Genomic DNA, 22,759 nt, shown 5'->3' with positions numbered 1-22,759 from the left:
TAGTAACTCGTTCCCTCAGTCATCAAATCACAGACCACGATTATTAATAAACGCCATATTTCCATACAACAACTTACTAACTTGAGGGAACGACTTACTAACTTAAGGGATCAACTTACTAACTTGAGGGAACGACTTACTAACTTAAGGGATCAACTTACTAACTTGAGGGAACGACTTACTAACTTAAGGGATCAACTTACTAACTTGAGGGAACGACTTACTAACTTGAGGGATCAACTTACTAACTTGAGGGAACGAGTTAATAGGGGTGTAGGGGGGTTCTGTACTTTAAGGCTCTGTAGATGTATTATATTACAAAATATTTGTCTACATAAAACTGTCATCAATGATACCTTTAACGTGTGACTTTAGCAGGTTTAAATTGATGTATAAACACCTCGAGGCAGCAGCGATACCGGATGTGAACATCAAACATGAAATTAATTTTATGTGTGTGCAAAGTTCAGACAGCGTGCATGTGTGTGTTCACACCTGCCTACCGCTGCCTCTCTGGAAATGTTATGAAGCGTGAGCGTGTTTCTAAACCTTTTCCATTTCCTTCTTTTTTTAATAAAAACAAAAACACGTTTCATACATAGAGTATTTATTCCAAAAAAAATTAAATATGACAACCAAATAAAAAGGCTCAACTTAGGACCAGGATCAGATGAGTGTTAAGACAACAAAAAAAAAAGGTCTTGACGTACAGTTTTACTTCTAAAAAGTGACACCATTTAATAATCAGGCAAATAAAAGCACATTAATATACTGTGACACCCAAACATTGTTTGCTTTTTGAGTATGATATGCAGCCAACCACAGAGGTTTTAAAGATTTATTGTTTTGTGGGGAATCCCTTAACATGGGAAACGGGCACTCGTGGAGTAACAACTCAACCGAATGTGTAAACGTCTAAATTTCATAATTAGAAGATAAAAAGGAGTTAAAAGTGTGGTCAGATAGAGACGTGCATACGCTGAGGGAAGGCCAGACAAACCGATTGCACAGAAACTTTTTACCATTGCTTCATTATTGCCGTCCATTCAAGAATGAACACGTAAATTAAAAGGAGGAGAAAAAAAAAACAGGCAGTAAGGTGAGGCGTCATGTATAGAAATAAAGATAAATAAATAAATGCTACATAATGTCTAAACTGAGCTACTCGTTACCTACAGAGTCGTGAGTGTTCCCCTATTGGTTCTGATTCTTTAAAAATGTTGGGTTGTGCTTGAGAGTGCCCGTCCACTAAACCGATCCCCACAGGCCTTTTTTGGTCCTGTCAGCTCCACACTGATCAGTTCTGCATATTTTTTGTGTTCTTGGCATATGTCAGAGGTATCCACACACACACACACACACACACACACACACACACACACACACACACACACACACACAATACGCACACAATCACGCCTTACAGTATTGTCATGTATCAATATATACTTATCAATGAAGACCAGGGGTGTCGGCGCCCCCCTTTTTCTGAAAGTTAAGATTTCTTTGATTTACTTGTTTTTTTTTCAGCACCATCAGGAAAGGCACAGTCTGTTAACGGACGAAACCGGTCCGAGGATGAACTTCCAACCCTCCTCCTCCTCTTCGTGAATACGCAAAGAAGATTCAAATAAAAAAAGGATGCAGTTTTGTAGCACATGCAATTGAGAAATGTCAAATTCATGAGCTTTTTCTTTTGAGATGATAAAATAAACAGCAGAGGGAGTTCTTCACAGGTCTTCTTCACAAGAGGAGGGTTGACGGCTCATCCGATCGCTTGCACGACGCAACGAACACGTTTCACACAAGTAAACCTATTGCATTATCAAATCACAGACCACTACGATTATTAATAAACCGCCATATTTCCATACAGCTTCAAATAGGACTTTGTTAGAAAAAATAAGTGGTGTGTGCGTTACATTAATATCTCTACTTATAAATATATCTCAATTCAGACTTAAAAATGCTTTTTTATTTTTGAGGACAAAGGCATCTGATCAGCTGATCCAGCTCTGTAAAGACACGAAGCCTTCGCCGACAGGCTCTCTAGCGCTCCGTTTACTGTACGTGGCGTTACGAGCGGCTCCATATAGACTTTCAGAAAAACGAGCAGAGCGCTAGCCAACAATGTTAAACATGCCCACGACTAATTTACTTCAAGTAAAATCAAATGCTGGTAATGTCTCTGACGTTAAGAAAACGGCTCCGACATGACAACAAACACAGAAAAGGGGGGGGACAAACCGTTCAGACATTCTTAGAATTAAAATGTTTTAGCTGGAGGCGACTTATTTAACCGTAAAAACATGCGTCTCTGTAAGTGCAGTAAAATACCATTATCTTCTTAGTCTCTCTTGTATTAATATATAGCCTATGATGAAATATTAAATAAATGTGTTTTCTTATAGCAGCGTAAGTTTGGTTCTGGTAAGCAGTACAGACCACATCAGCACGATGCTGTAAGGCCCCTTCCCACCCCCCCACACCAAGTCCTTCACCCTCACCCCCCGACCAGGCACGTTGGTTTGGTCCAAGTGATGAAACCTGAAGGCTTCGTCTGTATTAAACTATACTGCAATGCCATGATGGAGCACCCTCAACGGCTGGGCTTTTGAAGAAGTAAAGAAATTCTGGCAACGATGACCGATTTAAAAAGGCATAAGAAATATCCATAAACTCCATAATGTTGGATTCTTGCTAGAAGATGTCCTTTTACGTGATATTATTTGGTTAGAATTTGGGATCGATGAGACACCGGTGTCCAAATGTGGCTGTTCCTTACGGACACAGTTTTCTCCAAAGTAAAAAAAAAAGTACCGTCTCAGAACTCGCCAACCATTCCGATTCATATTTCTTGTCATTTTTCAAGCAAAAAATGCCAAACATTGTGAGAATTTGACATTTTCTTTGTCATATATAGGACCGTAAACTGTATATCTTTGGAGTTTTAGACTGTTGGTCGGAAAAACAACAAGACATCTAATACATCTCCGATAGAGGGTTGCAGGGATGACGTATTTTTGTAGGCCAACCAGGAAGTTAGCGTCGCACTGGGTTCCCTCGACAAAAAGCCAATGGGATTTCTCCGTTGGGTTTTGGATAACTGCAGAAAATAAGCTCTGTGGCCAACACACAGTTATGATGCCGACACGTTTTGTTCAGCAAGATGATCTCCACAAATGGAGATGGAGATGACTCCACTTTTATGATTATTGAAGTGTGAATGCAATAGCCAGAAGTAAAAAGCTAACGTTAGGCTACAAACGAACTACGCCACGGTCACATGAGAGCGAGTATACACAACGAGGCTGTAAAGGCGGACGAGTCGGCGTGATGACGTTTAGTAGTCTCACTTGTTAGCAACCGCCTTTTTTTAAGACACGTAAAGGCTTCAAAATTCACAAGTGGCGTATTTATTGATGTATTTTATGTCGTAAAATCTCTTCAGCTTGTGTTAACCACAGACCTTATTTCAGGCATCTGACTAAAAACCCATTGACTTCCAGACGAGGGAACCGGAAAGTGCTAAAGTGCTAACTCATTTCTGGGTTTTAGGACTCATTCCTGCAGCACTCTATGGGCTGTGGGAAATGATAGCAGATGTTTCTGACATTTTATAGACAAAGCGATTAATGGATGGTGAAAATAATCAACAGTTGCAGCCCTACTCACACCAGTTTTGGAGATACCAAACCGCCCCCCCTCCTCTGAACACAAACGCGGCAGCTACAGCAGGTGATAAAGACTCTGAAATCTGAATATGAAGTCTTCGACTGGCAGTGAGTCCTATCAGTGCACCAAGGACACACGTCCAAGTCTCTGCAAAACATTACTGAAAACTACACCTGTACAATCTAATACAGTCCAGTACAACAGCGCTGCCGTAACATCTGCCTTTACAAAGTTTATAATGTTCAGTTCCTGTTTTAAAATTAAATTATATGTCTATTATTGAGATCATAGTTGGTGACGGTGGTGTTGTACTTGGTTCGCATTATATTCAGATTTCTTCAGCACCATCATTAATTATGACGTCACTAAATTATATCATTTAATTAAACACCTCTATATCTGAAAACTAAACATTATAGGCACCATACAAGCAGTCTTTAAGGCAGAGCAAATGTATTGGATTGAATAATATTGCAGTGCAGTGTTTTAACGGAGGCACCCCGAACCTACATACGATTTAAAAACTTTCCTTCCAACCAACAGTTCACTCTCTAACCAAATCAGGCACTTTTGTTTAATCTCTCCGAACGCCATCAGACCTCACGGCTGATCCTCGTGTACGTACATTCCTGAATCCAAGTTCGTCGCCACTTGCCAAAACTCGCTCGTTAACGAACAATTTTACCACACGAATACTCGTCGAAACACACGCCACCGAACCCCGCTCTCTCCGCGTTAAAACACCGTATTGCACCGAAGGAGCTCTTGACAGCTAAACTGGTCGGTTCAAAGTTAAAAGGTTTGTGGTCGTCAGAAGACCCAAACTGTCTGCTCTATTGCTGAATTTAAGTTATTCATAAATAGCGAGAAGAATTAAAAACACGCAAGAAAAACGTTTGGTATAACACAAGCTGAACTACAAGTGAGAGAAAAAACGTCCATTTGCGGGGCCATGGCGTTGTATTCTAACAGTCGTCTTCATGCAGCTCGCCTCGCAGTAAGGCATCATGCGATATACAATGCTTCATCGATGGCTGTACGAGGCTGTGTTTAAAAATAAAAATTAAGATTTCATTCAGTGTTTCAGAGTGCAGAGTTATGCTTCTTAATGTCTGGCTGAATGACTGCGAGGAACCGTTGGCTTAAAGGGAGACAGCTATGGCCGTTTTGAGGGGGGGGGAAGGGGCGAAGCTTTTGTTTTTACGAGCGACTAACACGTTGCCGTGGCGATCACACATTTGCTTCGAGAGAGAAATAACACATACAGTATTGTATCTAGACAAGCTGAAAACTCACAAACATGTAAAACCGTCTACAATATAAACCAGCAACATTATAGGCTCAGCGTGAGGCTACGGAGCACGTCAGGTCCTCACTGGTTCTGCTTCCACCCATGCACCAAAAAATCATCAGTTTTTTGTGTTTCCTGCTGCTCCGCCATATTTTTTTTTAAAAACACACAGCGTTGTCAAAACTGGAAGGCGAGGATGTGACAAAATCCATTGTGATTTAAATACAGCAGAGGAGGTGTAGGTGAGAGAGAGATGCGTGGGCAGTAGCACAGAAACGATTGGCTGGTTTCAAATTGCATAATGTGGCTGTAACTCCTCTCTGGCTCATTACATCCTTACGCAGCCTGCAGCCGCCGGCATCGTCTGGCTCCTGTGACCGAAGCTGCACCAGCACGGAGGTGGTGGTGGTGCTTGGTTGGGTGGTTGGGGGGTTGGGAGGTTGGGGTCCCTCTGGTAATGGGTCGATGCTGCTGATAGAAGTCGGACACCAAGACTGGCTGGGAAAGATGGAGGGAAGCTGAGGGGGATGTTCAGGCGAAATACATGGTCGTCAGTGTGTCGTGGTGGATCTGAACAGCCTTGGCCAGCGCCTGGGGGTCCCTGCCGTTACTCTGCCCTGAGACGTGGCTGCCCTCCGCACTGTCGGGAGGAAATGACGGAGGGAAATAATGCTTAGTAACATTAAAAAAAACAGTCTACATTGTTGCCTTTTAGTAGTGTCAGCACTGTGAAATTAATTAATCCCACTTGGAGAATTTATCCAATACATTCCTGCTACATAAAGAAATAGGGCCGTCAAAGTTAACACAATAATAATGCTTTAACACAAATTCATTTTAACACCACTCATTTCTTTAATGCATTAACGCAACTTGTAATTTTTAGGTTGTAGTGGGCTCAGTTTTAAAGCTAGAGTGAAGATATGGTATCATATGAATCCATCGGTACCAACCATGTCATACTAGCTTGTCGCGAAGGAGGCTAAATAACGCTCCAAACTTGAGCTAAATTTTGGCGAGGAAAAACTGTCATGGCCATTTTCAAAAGGGGTCCCTTGACCTCTGACCTCAAGATATGTGAATGAAAATGGGTTCTATGGGTACCCACGAGTCTCCCCTTTACAGACATGCCCACTTTATGATAATCACATGTAGTTTGGGGCAAGTCATAGTCAAGTCAGCACACTGACACACAGAGCTGTTGCTGCCTGTTTGGCTGCAGTTTGCCATGTTATGATTTGAGCATATTTTCTTATGCTAAATGCAGTACCTGTGAGGGTTTCTGGACAATATCTGTCATTGTTTTGTGTTGTTAAATTATTTCCCTTTAAGGTACATTTTGAACAGATAAAAATAGTGTGATTAATCGTGATTAACTTCTACTATCAATCATGTGATTAATCACGATTAAATATTTGAATCGATTGACAGCCCCCCAAAAAAATATAAAGCCACTTCGTGGTACAAAAAGAATAGACAAAATGAAAGTTAATTCCTTAGAAAATTATTCACCGGTACCATTCATTTCTTACAAATAGAGAACATTAGTTATTCAGACATGTTCAGCTTCCATAGCCACTAACTCAGTACCTCCTGTACTCTTCACACTATTTATATAAAATGAAAAGAGTTTCTGCCCACCTGTCGTGCTCTTTGTCGACCAGGTGGTAGCGGGCGCGGAAGGCCACCAGGTGGGCGTAGTAGGCCGGTGCTGGGATGGAGACGGAGCGCGTGCAGCGGACATAGGTGTGGCACAGCTGGTATGTGAGGAGCTGGAACTCGTCCCCGGTGAAACAGTTGTCGTCCCACAGAACGTGGTAGTGGGAAGGCCGGCTCGTACCCTGGAGGGGGGGAAGGAAGCAGAGTTAATCCCACCCAAGAGAGAGCAGCTCCGTGGGGAGAGTGGACAAACAATGAGCGGGATGGAGCGGGCGAGGCCTGGTAGCTCGATAGGAGTTTATCCAACCTCTGCTGGTGGAGAGTTGTTGAGGAAGATAAAATATTCTTTCACTGCTGGTTGGTCAAAGTATCCATAACATAAAGGAAGAACAACAGTTCAGTAGTTTTAAAGAAAATGTCAGTATGGCTTCAAAAAGGCCTTAAAGGGATAGTTTGGATTGTTTTAAGTGGGGTTGTATGAGGTACTTAACTTAACTTAACAGAAATCTCAGGATGAGACTCATTTTTCAAAATAAAAGCCCCCAACCCTCAAAGTATGTTAAGAGGAAGCTCAGGATTAGGCTTGATTTCAAAATAAAAAACCCTATCAGTCACTGTATCTTAACAGGAAACTAGGGATGGACCTAATTTTTCAAAATAAAAGCGCTGATAGTTCAACTCTTGTCAGGGCTCAGACCTCAGCTGATGTTTTATTCTTATTCCAACAAAGACAATTAAAGGAAATCTCAACTCTTTCTCAGTGCACTTAATCTCATTTAAGTCCTTGTTCTAAAACATTTTTATTTTTATTTCTTTCACTGCTTGATCTATAGTTTGCATCCTTCTTCTTCTACAAAGCGTACCTGGATTCCAGCGTGACTGCAGAGGTAAAAGTCAAACTCGTAGGGGTGGGTGATGTCTGTGTCCACTGTGGTGCCGGCTGGAATGTTTCCACTTCGTCCAACCTGAGAGGTAATTTAACAAAACTGATTTAAGAGAAAGTCAAACTGCCTGAAAAAATCCCCTTTATAATCAGTATGTGGTGACCCTGATGTCAAATCCTTCTTTTATCCCGTTTTTGTTAGATAACCTTCGACCTCAATTTACCAAAACAATCAAACAGATGAAGAGAGTAGGCAGCCAGAATAATTAAAAGACTCAGAGTACCGTTGATATTGTGTTACTCACCCGCTCGTTGCGATCTGCACAGAAGAGACGTGTGTGATGGCGTTTCTGTACTACAATGTAAGTGATCCCTGGCTGGTATTCCTTCTCTAGACTGATGCAAGCCTCCCTGATGGCCAGCAGCTCATAGTACAGCACCTACACAGAAAAATACAGTTAGATGTGATAAGTAAACAAATTGGCAACAACCTGAAACTTCCAGCAAAAAACAGGGAAGAAAAAAAGCAACCAGTTGTTCTACCTGTCTGAACTGTCCCTCTGACACGCCGTCCCTGTAGAAGATGATCCTGGTTGGCTTGTAGCGGGTCGATTTGTAGAACTGGATCAAGAGCTCTCGCACCATGGAGGCCAAGTCCTGGATGACCTCCTGTCTGGGCCTCTGGACCCGCACTGTAGCGCAGTACCTGCTGGGGTGGGCGTCCATGCTGCCCACCACCTGTAGAGGCACAACATCAGTCAGTCAGATGAGTCAGAAGAACATACTCAATTATATGCAAAAGCATTGCAACTTAAGAGCATTTAAGAAACCATTTTCCTGTGCTTTCCCTCAAATGTATGGAAGTACTATGACAAATAAAGCAAAATTACAGTTGTTACTAGGGCTGTTTGGGCACATTTGTTTTAACGCCACTAATTTCTTTAACGCAACTTGTGATTTTTAGGTTGTAGCTCAGTTTTAAAGCTAGAGTGAAGGTGCTGGTGTCATATGAAACTAAAAAGACTTAAGGAATCCGTTGGTACCAAGCATGTCATACCAGCTTGTAGCGAAGGAGGCTAAATAACGCCCCAAACTTATGCGAGGTAAAACTGTCATGGCCATTTTCAAAGGGGTCCCTTGACCTCTGACCTCCAGATATGTGAATGTAAATGGGTTCTATGGGTACCCACGAGTCTCCCCTTTACAGACATGCCCACTTTATGATAATCACATGCAGTTTGGGACAAGTCATAGTCAAGTCAGCACACTGACTCACTGACAGCTGTTGTTGCCTGTTGGGCTGCAGTTTGTTATGATTTGAGCATATTTTTTATGCTAAATGCAGTACCTGTGAGGGTTTCTGGACAATATTTGTCATAGATTTGTGTTGTTAATTGATTTCCAATAATAAATATATACATACATTTGTATTAAGCAAGCATATTTCTCCACTACCATGCTGATAAGAGTATATAATATTTGACAAATCTCCCTTTAATGTACATTTTAAACAGATACAAAATGCGCAATTAATTTGCAATTAATTGTGATTAACTATGGACAATCAAAATTAAATATTTGAATCGACTGACAGCTCTAGTTGTTGCATGTTATAAACATGCAAATTAGACCCTAAGATTACACAGGAAACACTGTTCTGTACTTGGTGTCTGTTTTTGTCAAATGCATCAGCAAGGAAACAGGCTAAAGCAAAGGCTTTTAGACATGTAGCTTTGTGTTGCATTAACAATAATGCAAAAGGTCAAATCACCAATGAACAGAAGCACCAAAATAGTTACTAAAAGTCCAAAATGATTTAAGGGAAAGTCATTTTGTGGCAATAGACAGACTCATATGAGTTGTGGAAGTGAAGTAAAGTCTCACCGCTGCAATAGATGGCTTTTTCCCGTCTCCTGCTGGAGGATGAGTGACATCAGCCCCGAGGAAGATGACAGGCTGCTGGAACACAGAGGGCCTGGATGGAAAACAGGAGGCACAAAATTATCTCACGATCAATTTGTAATGTTCCAACACATGTTCTGTTTAACAGCCAACAGGCAGGCACGGAGATCACAAGGGGAAAATAATAAATGTCAATGTGACTTTAAAAGCTAATAATAAAAAAGACGGATAAACCCCAGCAGCAAGAACCCAGAAGGTCTTTGTTTATCTTGATTCGCTGTGTTAAATGTTACCGTTGGTGTGGAACCAGGATGTTGTTGATTCCCCCCAGTTTGACGTTGATCTTGAGGCAGAGGTTTGAGAGGGTCTGAGGCGACGTCTTCACTACGTTCTTTACCTGGACACACTGAGTGGCCATGCCGAGGAGGGTGTCGCCCACCCGCTTCACCTCAGCTGTGGGTCAGAGAGATTGAATATTCCTTTAACTCTGTAATCACAGTTTACTGTACGGACTTAACACAAACTTCACTGGCTGCTTTTATGTTTGTCTTTATAACAGGTAGCAGTAGCCTAGAGGTCAGAGGTTCAGATCCAACCTTTTTATACACGGTGACTACTGGATTTATTTGTGTTACTGTTGGTTTAGAAATAGTTATTTTTGTACCATAGACGGGTGTTTTCCCAGGCAGGATGACGATGATGAGCTGCAGCCCTGCGTAGGTGTTCTTCAGGTGTCTGAACATGGGCTCCACGCTGTCGGCGCCCTGGGCGTATTTACAGAAACACGGCTGGCCTTGGATTGGCATCCCAGCATCCTTTGAGATTTTACGCAGCTGGTCAGTGAAGCTCCTGAGCATGAAGGAAAAATAAATAAATGAATGTTTGTTCTTAATGTCACTACCAGCAGAGCAATGGTTTATTGTGATCCATGGATTGGAAAGTCTAAGTCTACTTGTCATTTAAGGAGTAAATAATCTGTGTTCAAACTATTTCTTTATTCTAAGAAAATATGGGCATTTTCTGCAACTGAAATACCCTAGTACAATTACTCTAAATAAATCTATGTTCAACATTTTAATTCTCAAAATAAAGACCTTGTTTTCTATCTAAATACATTTGTCTGGCTTCTTTAAATGTGAGATTTTCCTCATAGCTTCCAGCTTCATAGCTTTTTTTTTATATTTTACAATTTAAATATATGTATTATCTTATTTTAATCTGTTCATTCTTTAAGTTTTACCTTTTCAACTAAACTAAACAAGAACAGTCATTTTTGTGAACTCACTTGAGGATCTCTTCTCGGCACTGCCTCTGGGTGGCGAAGCAGGCGATGGCCCACATCTTGATCTCCACTCCGGTGTGAAACTGCTTCCCCCTCATGTCCCACACCCCGTGGCTGGGTGTGGCCACCGTGCGGTTCTGCAACGACAGTGCAGGGTTGATCTGCTGGGACTGGCAGTCACACAAACACGTACAGTACAAAAGGGAAACAGACAATGTATGGATTTAAAGGAATCAGGCAGCCAGTGAGAGCTCAAGATCAAGAGCAAATGATTATTTAAATGGCATAGGAGACAAATTAATTTTTAAGTTTTATCTGTGCTCGCTTATGATTGGCTCATGCATTCATTCTATGGCAGACATGCAAAACAGAGGCTGCTCTCAAATTAAGACAGCTTCTATATATGATCTCTTGCAAAAGCATGCACGTGTAAAAGAATATAAAAAACACAGCAAATTACGAAAGCAAAAGTTCATAGTCAAAAAAGAGGAGAAAAGATGTGAGAGATGCAATCAGAGAGAATTATGGTTTACAGTGAGCACATCAAATGTGAGAAAAAGAAAACTATAGATTGTAATCACAGGGTTTCCCCACACAACTGCAGTACTTGTTTTTCTAATTCTTATGTTATCATGTGTTCAAATGTAATCTTGTAAAATGTAATTTTTGGTGAAACACCTGAATAAATCCAGTTGTTTGAAGGAGATGTTTTCACAGCAATATAAAACAGATAATAGAGAGGGAATTATGACCCGTTTAACAAAAAACAGTATGCAAATGGTAATAAAGGAGTGTATGTGTTGAAGTACATGGGATTTATTGTTTTTACTTTTGTTTTTTACCGTGGTGTTGAATCGGTATTGAGAGTCGTGTAATTTCACTACTAAAGGATCATAATATCTTGAGATATCTCTATATGAGTTATTGGTTTTATGTGCTGAAATTCAGATCCACCAAATGTCAACTGTCAGGATTCAGTTTTCCTGACAAACTGGAGGAAACCCTGCTGTCTCAAACACACACAAACACACAGACATGTTGAAAAACACACATGCATATGAAGCGTGATTTAAAGGGAAATTACCATAAATGGTTCAGAGCTCACCCTGCCGCCATATTGCAGCATGGGGGCCGGCAGGACGCGGCCCGTCACCTGAGCCATTTCATCTCGCACGCGGAACTGAAACTCCTGGACGAACGGGTCGGCCTCGTAATTTGCACTCCTCACCTGAGAGAAGAGAAAATTTTGTTTTAAAAGGAACGAAAAAAAAAAAGCTAACTTTGTGCCATTTTCTCTCTCATCTACTCACCAGCCTGCTGATCTCCTCCTGTCTGTCTGGTGCAGAGCGGGCTGTTGCTTTGATCATGGTCGACGTCTGGTTGTCGGTTAGTTTTTTAATGCAGCGCTGTCCAGGTACGATGTTGCAGACCTAAATGAAAAAAAAAAAAACAGCAGTTCAGGTTAATCCATCTTTTAATCCAGCCTGATATTTAGACTGAATCACCATTTTCATTTTACTTCAGCCCTGCATTGGGTTCATGTTAGCCGATTTCTTGTGCCACGGAAGCTGCAGTAGGGGTAGGACTAGTACATATATCGTTTACTTGCATCTAGGGCTGTCAATTGATTAAAATAGTTAATTAATCGTAAATTTTTTATTTGCTCAAAATGTTTTTAAGTATTTAATACTCTTATCAACATGGGAGTGGACAAATATGATATTATTTATGGTACTGATTGTATTTGGATATTCCTGGTTTATGAGTAAAGGAATAAATAAACTTTAAATGAATTTTACAGTAAAACGTGTCTCAAAATTTACCAGCCACACTGAAAGGTCATTTTTAACGATTTAACTTCCAAATACACATTTTACCAGTATTTGGCACTGGACTCATACATTCACCAACAGTCCTTACCTCCAGGGGCAGATAGGTGTGTTTCTGTTCCTGGCCCACCTGCAGACAGGGCAGGTGGGGGTACTTCAGCTGCAGGCTGTACTTCTCTCTGAAGTACTGCGCCACTGTACGTTCGACCGTCTGACCGCTCTCGAGCTGCAACGGAAACCTGTGGATTCGAAGGCAACGAGAATCTCCCGTTAATGTGAGCCAATGACAGCTTTGGTTGCGAGTTAACAGCTACTCGGGTGCGATGTAGAAACGTACGTCTGGAGGCTGGCAGGGCGTCGTGTTACATTGCAGACTCTGTACTTCCTACGCATGGTTCCACAGTGTGTCACTTCCACTTTAAGACCTGTGAAGATGATGGAATAAGCATCAGCAACATTGAAGCTTTTATTCATAAATTGGAACAATTGAATAGCTTCACCAAGATTCAAGCTTTCATCTCTACCTAATTTATGCATCTAATAAACTGTCAAAACACACAAAGCATCTACAACATAATTCCCTACAGATAAAGCAGAGATTGGAAGCGGAAACTAATATCCCAGGACACCTGGCAGGAAGCTGGCACTGCGGCACACCTGGTTGCAAATTCAAACACATTGAGGGAATTTAAATGGATGAATAAGCAGTAGATTCATCAGAACGACAGAAATAATATACAAGAACACATTCCAGCTCATGTTGGAGGAATTGTGGAACACGCGTTGCCAATCACATCAATATATTCTGGCTATGTCCTAAACTAGAGATGTAGTTGATGTCCTCAAAGAGGTTTTCCAACAGGATATTCCACAAGACTCTACAGCGGCACTACTGGGAGTAATACCTAAAGGCCTGCCCAGGAAGGCCAAGAAATACCTATTAAATATACCACTCACAGCAGCCTGGATTTGTATATACCCATTGGATGGCTGAAACCAGACCCTCCCACATACAAAACATGGTTTCAAAAAGAATGGGACCTTTATCAAATTATTAAGGCTCCAAAAATAATCGATGGATCCCGTCATGGCTTTATTAATACAATGAATCTTATCATCAAGTGGTGCTCGGCTCTCCTGCCTAAAGGCCTTTACACACTGGGGCCGTGGCAACTAAACAACACGAAAATAAAGAACACTTGCCTGCGAATATTATATGTCTAGGGCTTTTATTGTGAAAGGTAAAAACGGGAAAGAGTGGATGTGCTTTGCGCTGCCTTTGTCAAGGTTGAAAATAAAGTAATAAAGTTTGTCATCTTGGTTTTGACTACGGCGCCTATGTGTTGTTGTTACATAGATATAGGCGCAACTTAACCGGTTCAGCATAACGTGACTGGTTGATGCCTTTATTCGCAGTGTGAAAGTTCAGGAAATCAACCTTGTTCCTGTGTTGTATTCTGCGTGAATGTCATGACAAAAATTAAGAAAATATATTGATGCTACATTCTATATATACACACACATCACATACTGTCCTTTCCAAAAGTAAATGTTGCACCTGTATTTTCACCTATGCTATCATACCTTGGAGTGGACAATCATTATTATTTTTATTATAATTTTTGGTTGGTTTGTTAATATGTACATATGTATTTTGGAGTGGATATTTATCCCCTTTTCTATTGTTTGCTTAATCTTATTTAATATTTGAATATAATGCTATATACAGCTGAAAAAAACAAAGAAAGTAGTTGTATGAAAATGTATATTGTATATGTATCATTGTTGATTTAATCAAAATAAAAAAGAAGTTAAAACAAACATCGCAAAGCATCGAACAATGAATAGTCTACAGCGACATCAAAAAGCTACAGCAGCTTCCCATATAACAACACACAAAGCTGTAACGGGGAGAGGCCTCGTACTGCAGCACAGTGACAACAAGCACTGCCTTCGCTTGGTGACATACCTTTGATCTCTTTGGTGAACTTGACCCTGTGGGAGTCGGTGAGAGGGCGAGGCTGCTCGTCAATGTTGTGAATGTCCAGGACCTCGCACATGAACTGGATGACTGGCTGGGCTTTATAAAAAGCTGTGGCCGACACTGAAAAGATACGGGACGAGATCAAACTGTCAATCACAATGTCGAGAACCGTTTCCAGTTTGTATACTAAGTTAGCTAAGCAGCTGATGGCTATAGCAGACACCAGAGTGGTATCAATCTTCTCATCTAACTCTCAGCAAGAAAGTGCATTCTTTAACGTATTTCCCAAAATGTCAAACTATTCCTTGGTCCCTGCTTTCACAGTGCTTACTCACCATCAATGTTGAGCATCATCTTCCACATGGCCGGCCGTACTGACTGATGGAAGCCAAACCAAACCTCTCTTCCTCCACCTAGCGGGTGGTCGTAGCCCTCCGGGGAGGAGAAGAAGGATCGCCCGACGGGAGTGTACCTGATGAGGACAGAGAGGTTCAGAAGAGGTGACACAAAGGTTAGTAGAGCACAAATATAAAACTCTACCCGGGATTTGAGTGGCATTCCCTGTGTGGTTCAGTGAGTGCAGTATAACACAAGTGCTGCACGAGTTGCAGGTTCGTTCATGTTACTAAAAACTATTTCGGTTAATGGATTCACCAAATGGCATATCTTGAGGTAGATTACATAAAAGACGCTTTTAATCCAAATGTACCATGTCGTATTTAAATCCCACTATAAAAATATATCCACCTGTGGTATTGTAGGGTGCCTACATGTTTCCACTAAACTGCACCTGTTACAATACGTGACGACGTTGTGGTTTAAATGCTGCATAATAAATTAAGGGAGCTATACAGTAGCTCCAGGATGCAAGTATCCTCGGATCATATTTCATGACCAGAAGAAATCTCTCATGCTTAATTCAGAGCCATTTAGATCAAACTCATATCTTCATTCTTATCTTCATACTGAAAACTGTAACATGGTGAAGGCAAACTACAGCATTTAGTCATCAATCTTAACTATTTTGTGGTAATAGTCATAATTTGAGCAAAATATTTCACCCAACTTTAAATCTTAGCAACTAGAAATGATCTCAGATATTTTAGCTACATTGAGCTTTCAATATGATTTGAGGTATTTTAGTATGGGGTCTGGATACTATCCTTTTTAAATATTCCTATTATGGCGGTCAAAGTTAACGTGATAATAACGCGTTAACGCATATTTGTTTTAATGTTACTAATTTCTTTAACGCATTAACGCAACCTGCGATACCAAGATCAGATCAGTCAAGGGAGAAAACTCACTTCATGGAGGGCAGGTGTCGAAGGACGACGTCCACGGCGTGAACGGGGTTGGTGCTGATGGGTTTCTCCAGGTCCACCGGCTCGGCCACGCCGCGTCCCGTCAAGACTTCGTGCAGCATGTGCCAGCTGACCAACGACACAAACCTAATGGTGACTTTAAAGGGGCGGTCCTTCCCACCGTCACCTGGCAGGGTGACATCCAGATCAACCTGAAGAGTAAAACAAGCCACCGTTAAACATTACTTTACCTTTGGTATGATGCTGTGTGCGCCTATTTTCAGGGTTTCCCATTGAGAAGAAGACATTCTTTCTTGAGCTAAACTTTTTGTTGGCCTAGACGACACAAAACACCAGCATCCAAACTTTAATGTCGAGTCTTACCCCGCCGGTGGCGACAGGAAGTGGGCTAGCAGTGTAGAGGCTTCTCTTCCCATCGTAAACTGGCAGACAGTCGCCAAAGATGGTCACCTTAAAATGCTGAACCATGGAGTCCACCACCTCCCTGAATAGACCACCAGGGGAGAAAACATATCACCACAAACAATCAACATACAGTATGAGTCCAGGCTTACACAGCTCAAAGACAGTTTAGGCATAAAAATGAAGTTATTATTGTGTTTTTAAGAAGTATTAGCTAGCTAGGGGTGGGAAAAAAATCAATACAGCATAGTATCGCAATATTTTGCGTGTTAATATTGTATCAATACACGGATCTTAAGTATCGATCTTTTATTATATAAACTATCCCGACGCTATTCTGTCTTTCAGAGGTTGTAGCAGAGTCAGTCTTAAAGCTAGAGTGAAGATATTGGTATCATATGAAACTAGAAAAACTAAGGAATCGATTGGTAGCTTGTTGGGAAGAATGCTAAATAACACTCCAAAGTTACCTTAACCTTAACCCTAACCCTTAATTTTGGTGAGGAAAACTATCTTATTAGATAAAACAGATGTTGACAAACTGCATAATTTGCAGTTAAAAAAAAGGTGATAAATAGTTCACAGTCCAGCGGGTCCACAGTGTGTAAAGACCAGCTCCTTCCTAATTACCTGTTGACCCGGCGGGGACATTTATCGGGCTTGATGTCCACCTCGTACAGGTAGACGTCGATCTTGGGTATGTCCACCTGGAAGCAGTTGGCCAGAAGCTTGATGGGCTTCCCAAGGGTGCCATAGCCGGGTCGCCGTGGCAACGCAAAGAGGACTGGGGGTTCAGCGGCTGGTCCAACGTCTCCTAGAACAACACATACCAAAAATAAGTAAGTAAAATAAACAAGTGTTTACATCGCACTGTGGCGTGGCTTTCTTGATACATTATAGAATGATAATAATAATTTGAATATGTTTGTATATTACAGTATCTATCTTGATAATTCAAATGTATAGTGTTCCGACTAAAACATTAATGCTAACGTTGCTAATATCTGTTGGATGTAGGTGGGCAACTGTTCACTGACACGTTAGCTATATCAACCTTATCTACCATCTGCATTTATGTCGATTCTGTCCCAACATTCAACGTCCCAAAACAGCTAAAACATAACCCCGACCAGTAATCATGAATGTATTCTACCCTTTCTGAAAAGCTATGAGAGGAAGGAAGTGGTTAATAAGGCGGAAAGAGCCGACAGTGGGTGCTGGGGCACTAAAGATGGTCAGGGACGTTTAAGATTGCGTCATGTCAAAATGACAAAACTGAAACAAACGGGCCACCGAGGTTTTCCCCCCCACGTCAATCTGATAATGACCGTATAAAAAAGGTTACGGAGTTAGGTGACATTTTAAAATAAAGACCAGCTCAGCTCACAGGCTTCTCCTGACTGACGTGGCCTTTGCCAGACAGGAGGAGAAGTAGGCGGGTGTCACACCACGCCGATCTGACACCAATTTTCAGAAATGCCAAACTGGAAAGTACTCAGCTAAAAAGATCACGCAACCACACAATTTCCATAAATGTGACTCAGAGGATCCACATACATACAATGACCTACATGACAGAAAGTCTGCACACAGAGCTCAAGCTGTTAAAATAGCAATAGGTGCGCTTTTTGTTTGTAATGAAAGAAAAAAAACCCAGCTGAAAAAGGCGTTTATAATGAATATGGCCGTGAATTAAGTGCGACAGAGCAGCTGTGGGCGGAAAATATGAAACAGTTTCAACTCCCGTCAGGGTCGAGGGCTGATCCTGAACCTGCCGTAACGAGGCATCATTCAGTAAAAGACGCCACTTTCTGTTAATGCGTCCCCAGGTCGCTTCCTCCCCTGTGCCGTTCCCATGGCAACGGTGCCCAATGTTGCTACAGTTTCTCCATGGCAACTAAAGGCATGCTGACAGGAGGAGGAAAAACAGGTGCGCACACAGATTTATCTCGTTCATCTTGAAGCTCCGGTGACAAAAACTTTTTGAAATATATTTTCTTAAACTATATTTTACTTTATTTGTATGGTCAGTATTTGTTGATTATTTTGATGTCATTGTGATAGCTGCTTTTTGGTCACTTTATTACTGGATACAATAATGTTTATTTCCAGAGTATTGGCTATTTACCTGATGTAATCAATCTGTTTTACTATTTCTGCCCTGATGAAGATCCTTTGAATTCGAAACCGGTCTGTATTTTAACCAATATGATGGAATAAATAAAGGCTTATAATAAAAGTCCTTTTCTTTCTCTGTAAAAGTGCCTGATGAATGTTTTCTTTTCTATTTTTTAACTTATGCAAAAACTAAAGAAAATCAAAAAGTGATAAAAAGGAATTCAACCTTTGATTTCTTTGGGGAATTATGGAAAACTTCAACTAAACACAAGACAGATAAGCAGCTACTGCACCAGTAATGACCCAAACACACAATACAGTTCACTGTAGAGCGAGCAACAATGGAGAGATTGATGACCACTTATCAGTCTGCTTCATCGTAAAAATGTACCAACGCACAATCACTATCAGCCCATATAGAGCTGACATTCAACCCACACACTTTAAGGGAGTACTTCACTGATGTAATATTGTACAGTCCTAACAGGATCTAATTGTGGAGTGTTAGGACGCGTTAGGGATGTGTTAGGATGGAGCATTAATCCGTGGTGACTTGGCTTGGGAACCGGCGGACTAAGTACGGAATGTCGGACTGGTAGCTGGAGAGTTGCCAGTTTGCCTCCTGGGCACCGAACTGCTTGCGACGCCTGTACATGGGCACACCCCCTTTGCTCTGACATCTCTCCATTAATGCATGTGTATAGGTCCTGTTTGTGCACGTGTGTGTGCATTTTGGGCCTGTTTGTAATGTGTAAAAAATAACAACAGAGTAAAAAAAATGTATTTCCTCTTGAGGATCAATATAGTATGTCTCCTTCTATTGCTGGAGACTAAAAAACGTGTAAAACTTAAAATAAATGTTGTTTTGACCTCCTTGACATTGCAGACTTCAAGTACTAAAGAAACAGCGCGTAACATTTTGAGGGATCTGTTAGCAGAATTGGAATATCATATTCACAATTATGTTTTCATTAGTGTATAATCACCTGAAATTAAGAATTGTTGTGTTTCCGTTAGCTTAGAATGAGCCCTTCATATCTACATAGGGAACGGGTCCTCTTCACGGAGTCCGCCATGTTGCTCCGCCATGTTTCTACAGTAGCCCAGAACGGACAAACTAAACACTGGCTCTAGAAAAGCCTTTCATGTTTTTACGTTACTTGAAGGCCACCGTAGTTCTCAGACACGCTTGTGAAACTGCGGTAACGTGAGCCGCAGAGTGCAAAATCGTGGTATCGCCAGCCGCTGTCTGACTTCCGTTGCTCCTAAAGTAGTGTTATAATGGTAAGGATGGCCCCTGAGTGAGGCCAATGGTGTTACCAAGGTTTTGCACTCGGCGGCTCCCGTTACTGCAGTCTTGCAAAGAGAGGGTTCAGACGAGGGGTATTCAGTTGGTTGCAATCTGCAACCACACCACTAGATGTCGCCAAATCCTACACACTGTACCTTTAAAACACATGCGATGTACGGGCATTCGAGGCAAACACTTTCTAAACTTTATTTATTTAAGCTACTCAAGATCAAAAATGCCAAACAGTGTCAGCTCCCAGTTCCTTTAAACAATTATAAAATGTAATACATCTTTGGATTTTGGACAGTGAGACTGTTTTAAAATGTCTAAATGTATGTTACTCTGTGATAAAGCTTTGTTCTTTACTTCTCTTCAGATGCAAATGGATGGAGTGGGTAGAGAATGAATGGGTCAGTTTCAGTGAACCAGTTTCTTCTCCCCTCCCAGTCCACCGCTGGCCCCAACAACATCAATAATATACAAGCTGTGACTCACAAATTGTGCCCCCCTGGCAACAAAAGTAAATTGACTAATGTCCTGCCATGCTCAATTGATTTGTAATTAATACAGGCAGCGGTTAACTGAACATTATTCAATAACTAGGGTAACTATGGCAGCAGCTGGTGTGAGAGGCTGCCCTTCAAACAGATATGAACACACACTCAGAGACACACACACACACACACACACACACACCTCCCTGAAAGTGAGCCAGCCTCTCTCAGGCTTCACGCACACCTGACGGGATCACCACCTGCCTTTGACAGACGGCAAAGAATGACGTAGACGATACAAAAAAACCTGTGAGACTGGTTTGGGGCATACACATGCACACACACACACACACCTACCTACACCGTGGCGCAAAAATGACCGGTAAAACACCACTAAGGTACAATCAACCCAGTATAATATGCCTCTGGAGAGATAGGAATTTGAATTGAGTTTTTAAGCTGCTTTTGCACCAGTGTCCATGATGGCATGGCAACTTATTTAAGCTAACCACAGTATTAACAACTTCAACTTGCAGCTCCCCCAATGCTCAATCATGGGGGTCTAACTTGCACACACCTACACCGAGGTGCAAAAATGACCGGAAAAACACCACTAAGGTAACAATCAACCCAGTATAATATGCCTCTGGAGAGATAGGAATTTGAATTGAATTTCAAGCTGAGCTGCTTTTGCACCGGTGTCCATGATGGCCTGGCAAACTTATCTAAGCGAACCACAGTGTTAACAACTTAAATGCAGCTCCCCAATGCTCAATCATGGGGGTCTAACTTGCACAATCAACCCAGTATAATATGCCTCTGGAGAGATAGGAATTTGAAATGAGTTTTCAAGCTACTTTTGCACCAGTGTCCACGATGGCCTGGCAACTTATCTAAGCTAACCACAGTGTGTTAACAACTTAGATCAACTTGCAGCTCCCCCAATGCTCTATCATGGGGGTCTAACTTGCAAACATCTACACCGAGGCGCAAAAATGGCCGGTAAAACACCACCAGAGGTACAATCAACCCAGTATAATATGCCCGGAGAGATAGGAATTTGAATTGAGCATTCAAGCTGAGCAGCCTTTGCACCAGTGTCCATGATGGCTGGCAACTTATCTAAGCTAACCACAGTGTTAACAACTTAGATCAACTTGCAGCTCCCCCAATGCTCAATCATGGGGGTCTAACTTGCACAATCAACCCAGTATAATATGCCTGGAGAGATAGGAATTTGAATTTGTCCATGATGGCCTGGCAACTTATTCAAGCTAACCACAGTGTTAACAACTTAGATCAACTTGCAGCTCCCCAATGCTCAATCATGGGGGTCTAACTTGTCTTGCAGTGCACACTGTCTGCAAAAATAACTCAAGTGCAGCACCTGAAACACCAAATTAAGCATGGCGGTTAGTCGTATGGATATCCCACCTGTTGTTCCGATTTCCATTCATGAGGTCTCTGTCCGGATGACCCGGCACCCAGTGATTACTTCTCCCTAAGCAGGTTCAAACTTGACTATATAGGTCCACCGCTGGCTGGCCTACAGACACGCCGGCCTCTCCCTCCTCTCCTCTGGCTACTGCGGCTCTCTGCTCCCCGGCTCTTGGGTCGCTGATGTGGATCCTGGGCCGCTTGTGGGGTCCCCTCCTCCCTCGGGCTCTGGCTGGAAGACTTCTCCCAGGTCCTCACAGCAAACTGACAGCTCCAAAGTTGTACTAAATATCCCTGCTTCCAACCTTTTGACGTTATTTCTTTTGTATCTGAAAGAAAAAGCAACATAGAATAGAAAGCTTTAGTTTCAAGTTTATTTGTCATATGCATTTAAAAGTACAGTGTACAGTGAAATGCATTTTACCCTGGCTCTCTCTCAGCCCTTAAAATCTATAAATAGCACATTTGATAAATACTACATTAAATAAGACAATACCTCTATTACTAAAACCTGTATTGTCATTGTATTAAATACAACGAGATTCACAGTTCTTCTGGTTCAGTGCTTTAAAACAAATACTTGACAAGACTAAACGAGGCAGATAAAACATATATAACAGGTAAAACACACACAAAGTTGTTGTTATAAAGCAAATAAAACAGGTAAAGTAGATGTAATAAATACATATAAACAGAAGTGTTACACTAGAAGTATAAAATATAAAAATAGATGTAATGTAATTGTACATATATGTATATATTGTACATTATGTTCAATGTTTGGACTTGTTTGAGACAGTTTAAGTTGTCTAAATTTAACTGGTAGTCGTCGGCTAACTGTTGAGGCTAACTGTTGAAGCTAACTGTTGAAGCTAACTGTTGAAGCTAACTGTTGAAGCTAACCGTTGAAGCTAACCGTTGAAGCTAACAGTTAGCTTCAGCCGTTAGCCGACGACAACTCGACACTCACAGAGACTGTTATATGAATAGTTACCCGGTAAGTAGCTGAGTATTCGTGGTCCCGGTTAGTTACCGTGCCAGGTCCCGGTGTTGTTCTTTATCCCAGATAGAGAGGTATATGACCGGCGTCCTGCTGCTCCTCGGTATCGGTGAGAAACCAAACCGGTCTAAAAGGTCTGAAAGCTGCTCTTACACTTACACCGCCCTGTTCTCGCTCACGAAGTAGA

At 41.6% G+C, this 22,759-nt stretch overlaps 1 protein-coding gene across 3 annotated transcripts; it reads right to left on the bottom strand.

The window, feature by feature from the left end:
* Nucleotides 1-590: 590 nt before the first annotated feature.
* Nucleotides 591-22,759, bottom strand: ago3b (argonaute RISC catalytic component 3b). 3 transcript variants are annotated; one of them, XM_074614615.1, is made up of 20 exons: nucleotides 22,567-22,759; nucleotides 21,570-21,901; nucleotides 16,863-17,046; nucleotides 16,194-16,314; nucleotides 15,813-16,021; nucleotides 14,841-14,977; nucleotides 14,491-14,625; nucleotides 12,859-12,946; nucleotides 12,613-12,760; nucleotides 12,003-12,122; nucleotides 11,777-11,920; nucleotides 10,696-10,862; nucleotides 10,075-10,259; nucleotides 9,704-9,863; nucleotides 9,393-9,483; nucleotides 8,052-8,246; nucleotides 7,814-7,948; nucleotides 7,489-7,590; nucleotides 6,608-6,807; nucleotides 591-5,606 (listed from the first exon to the last, which is right to left on the bottom strand). In XM_074614615.1, exons 2-20 carry the CDS (start codon nucleotides 21,586-21,588, stop codon nucleotides 5,498-5,500), a joined length of 2,649 nt encoding a protein of 882 aa, XP_074470716.1. In that variant the 5' UTR covers nucleotides 21,589-21,901; nucleotides 22,567-22,759; the 3' UTR covers nucleotides 591-5,497. The 3 variants fall into 3 exon arrangements, with proteins under 3 accessions (XP_074470716.1, XP_074470718.1, XP_074470717.1); XM_074614617.1 differs by having other exon boundaries at nucleotides 10,696-10,829; XM_074614616.1 differs by having other exon boundaries at nucleotides 22,606-22,748.

Source organism: Sebastes fasciatus, chromosome 17 (genome assembly GCF_043250625.1).
Source record: "Sebastes fasciatus isolate fSebFas1 chromosome 17, fSebFas1.pri, whole genome shotgun sequence".
Classification (NCBI taxonomy): Eukaryota; Metazoa; Chordata; class Actinopteri; order Perciformes; family Sebastidae; genus Sebastes; species Sebastes fasciatus.
This window is presented reverse-complemented; position numbering and strand designations above follow the sequence as displayed.

Bases quoted from the DNA above. Each gene is read 5' to 3' on its own strand.
- ago3b (XM_074614615.1), bottom strand. The intron at 11,921-12,002 runs GTGAGTAGATGA...CTCTTCTCTCAG, and splicing joins AGGAGGAGATCAGCAGGCTG to GTGAGGAGTGCAAATTACGA. The intron at 9,864-10,074 runs GTACAAAAATAA...TCTGACCCACAG, and splicing joins TGGGAAAACACCCGTCTATG to CTGAGGTGAAGCGGGTGGGC.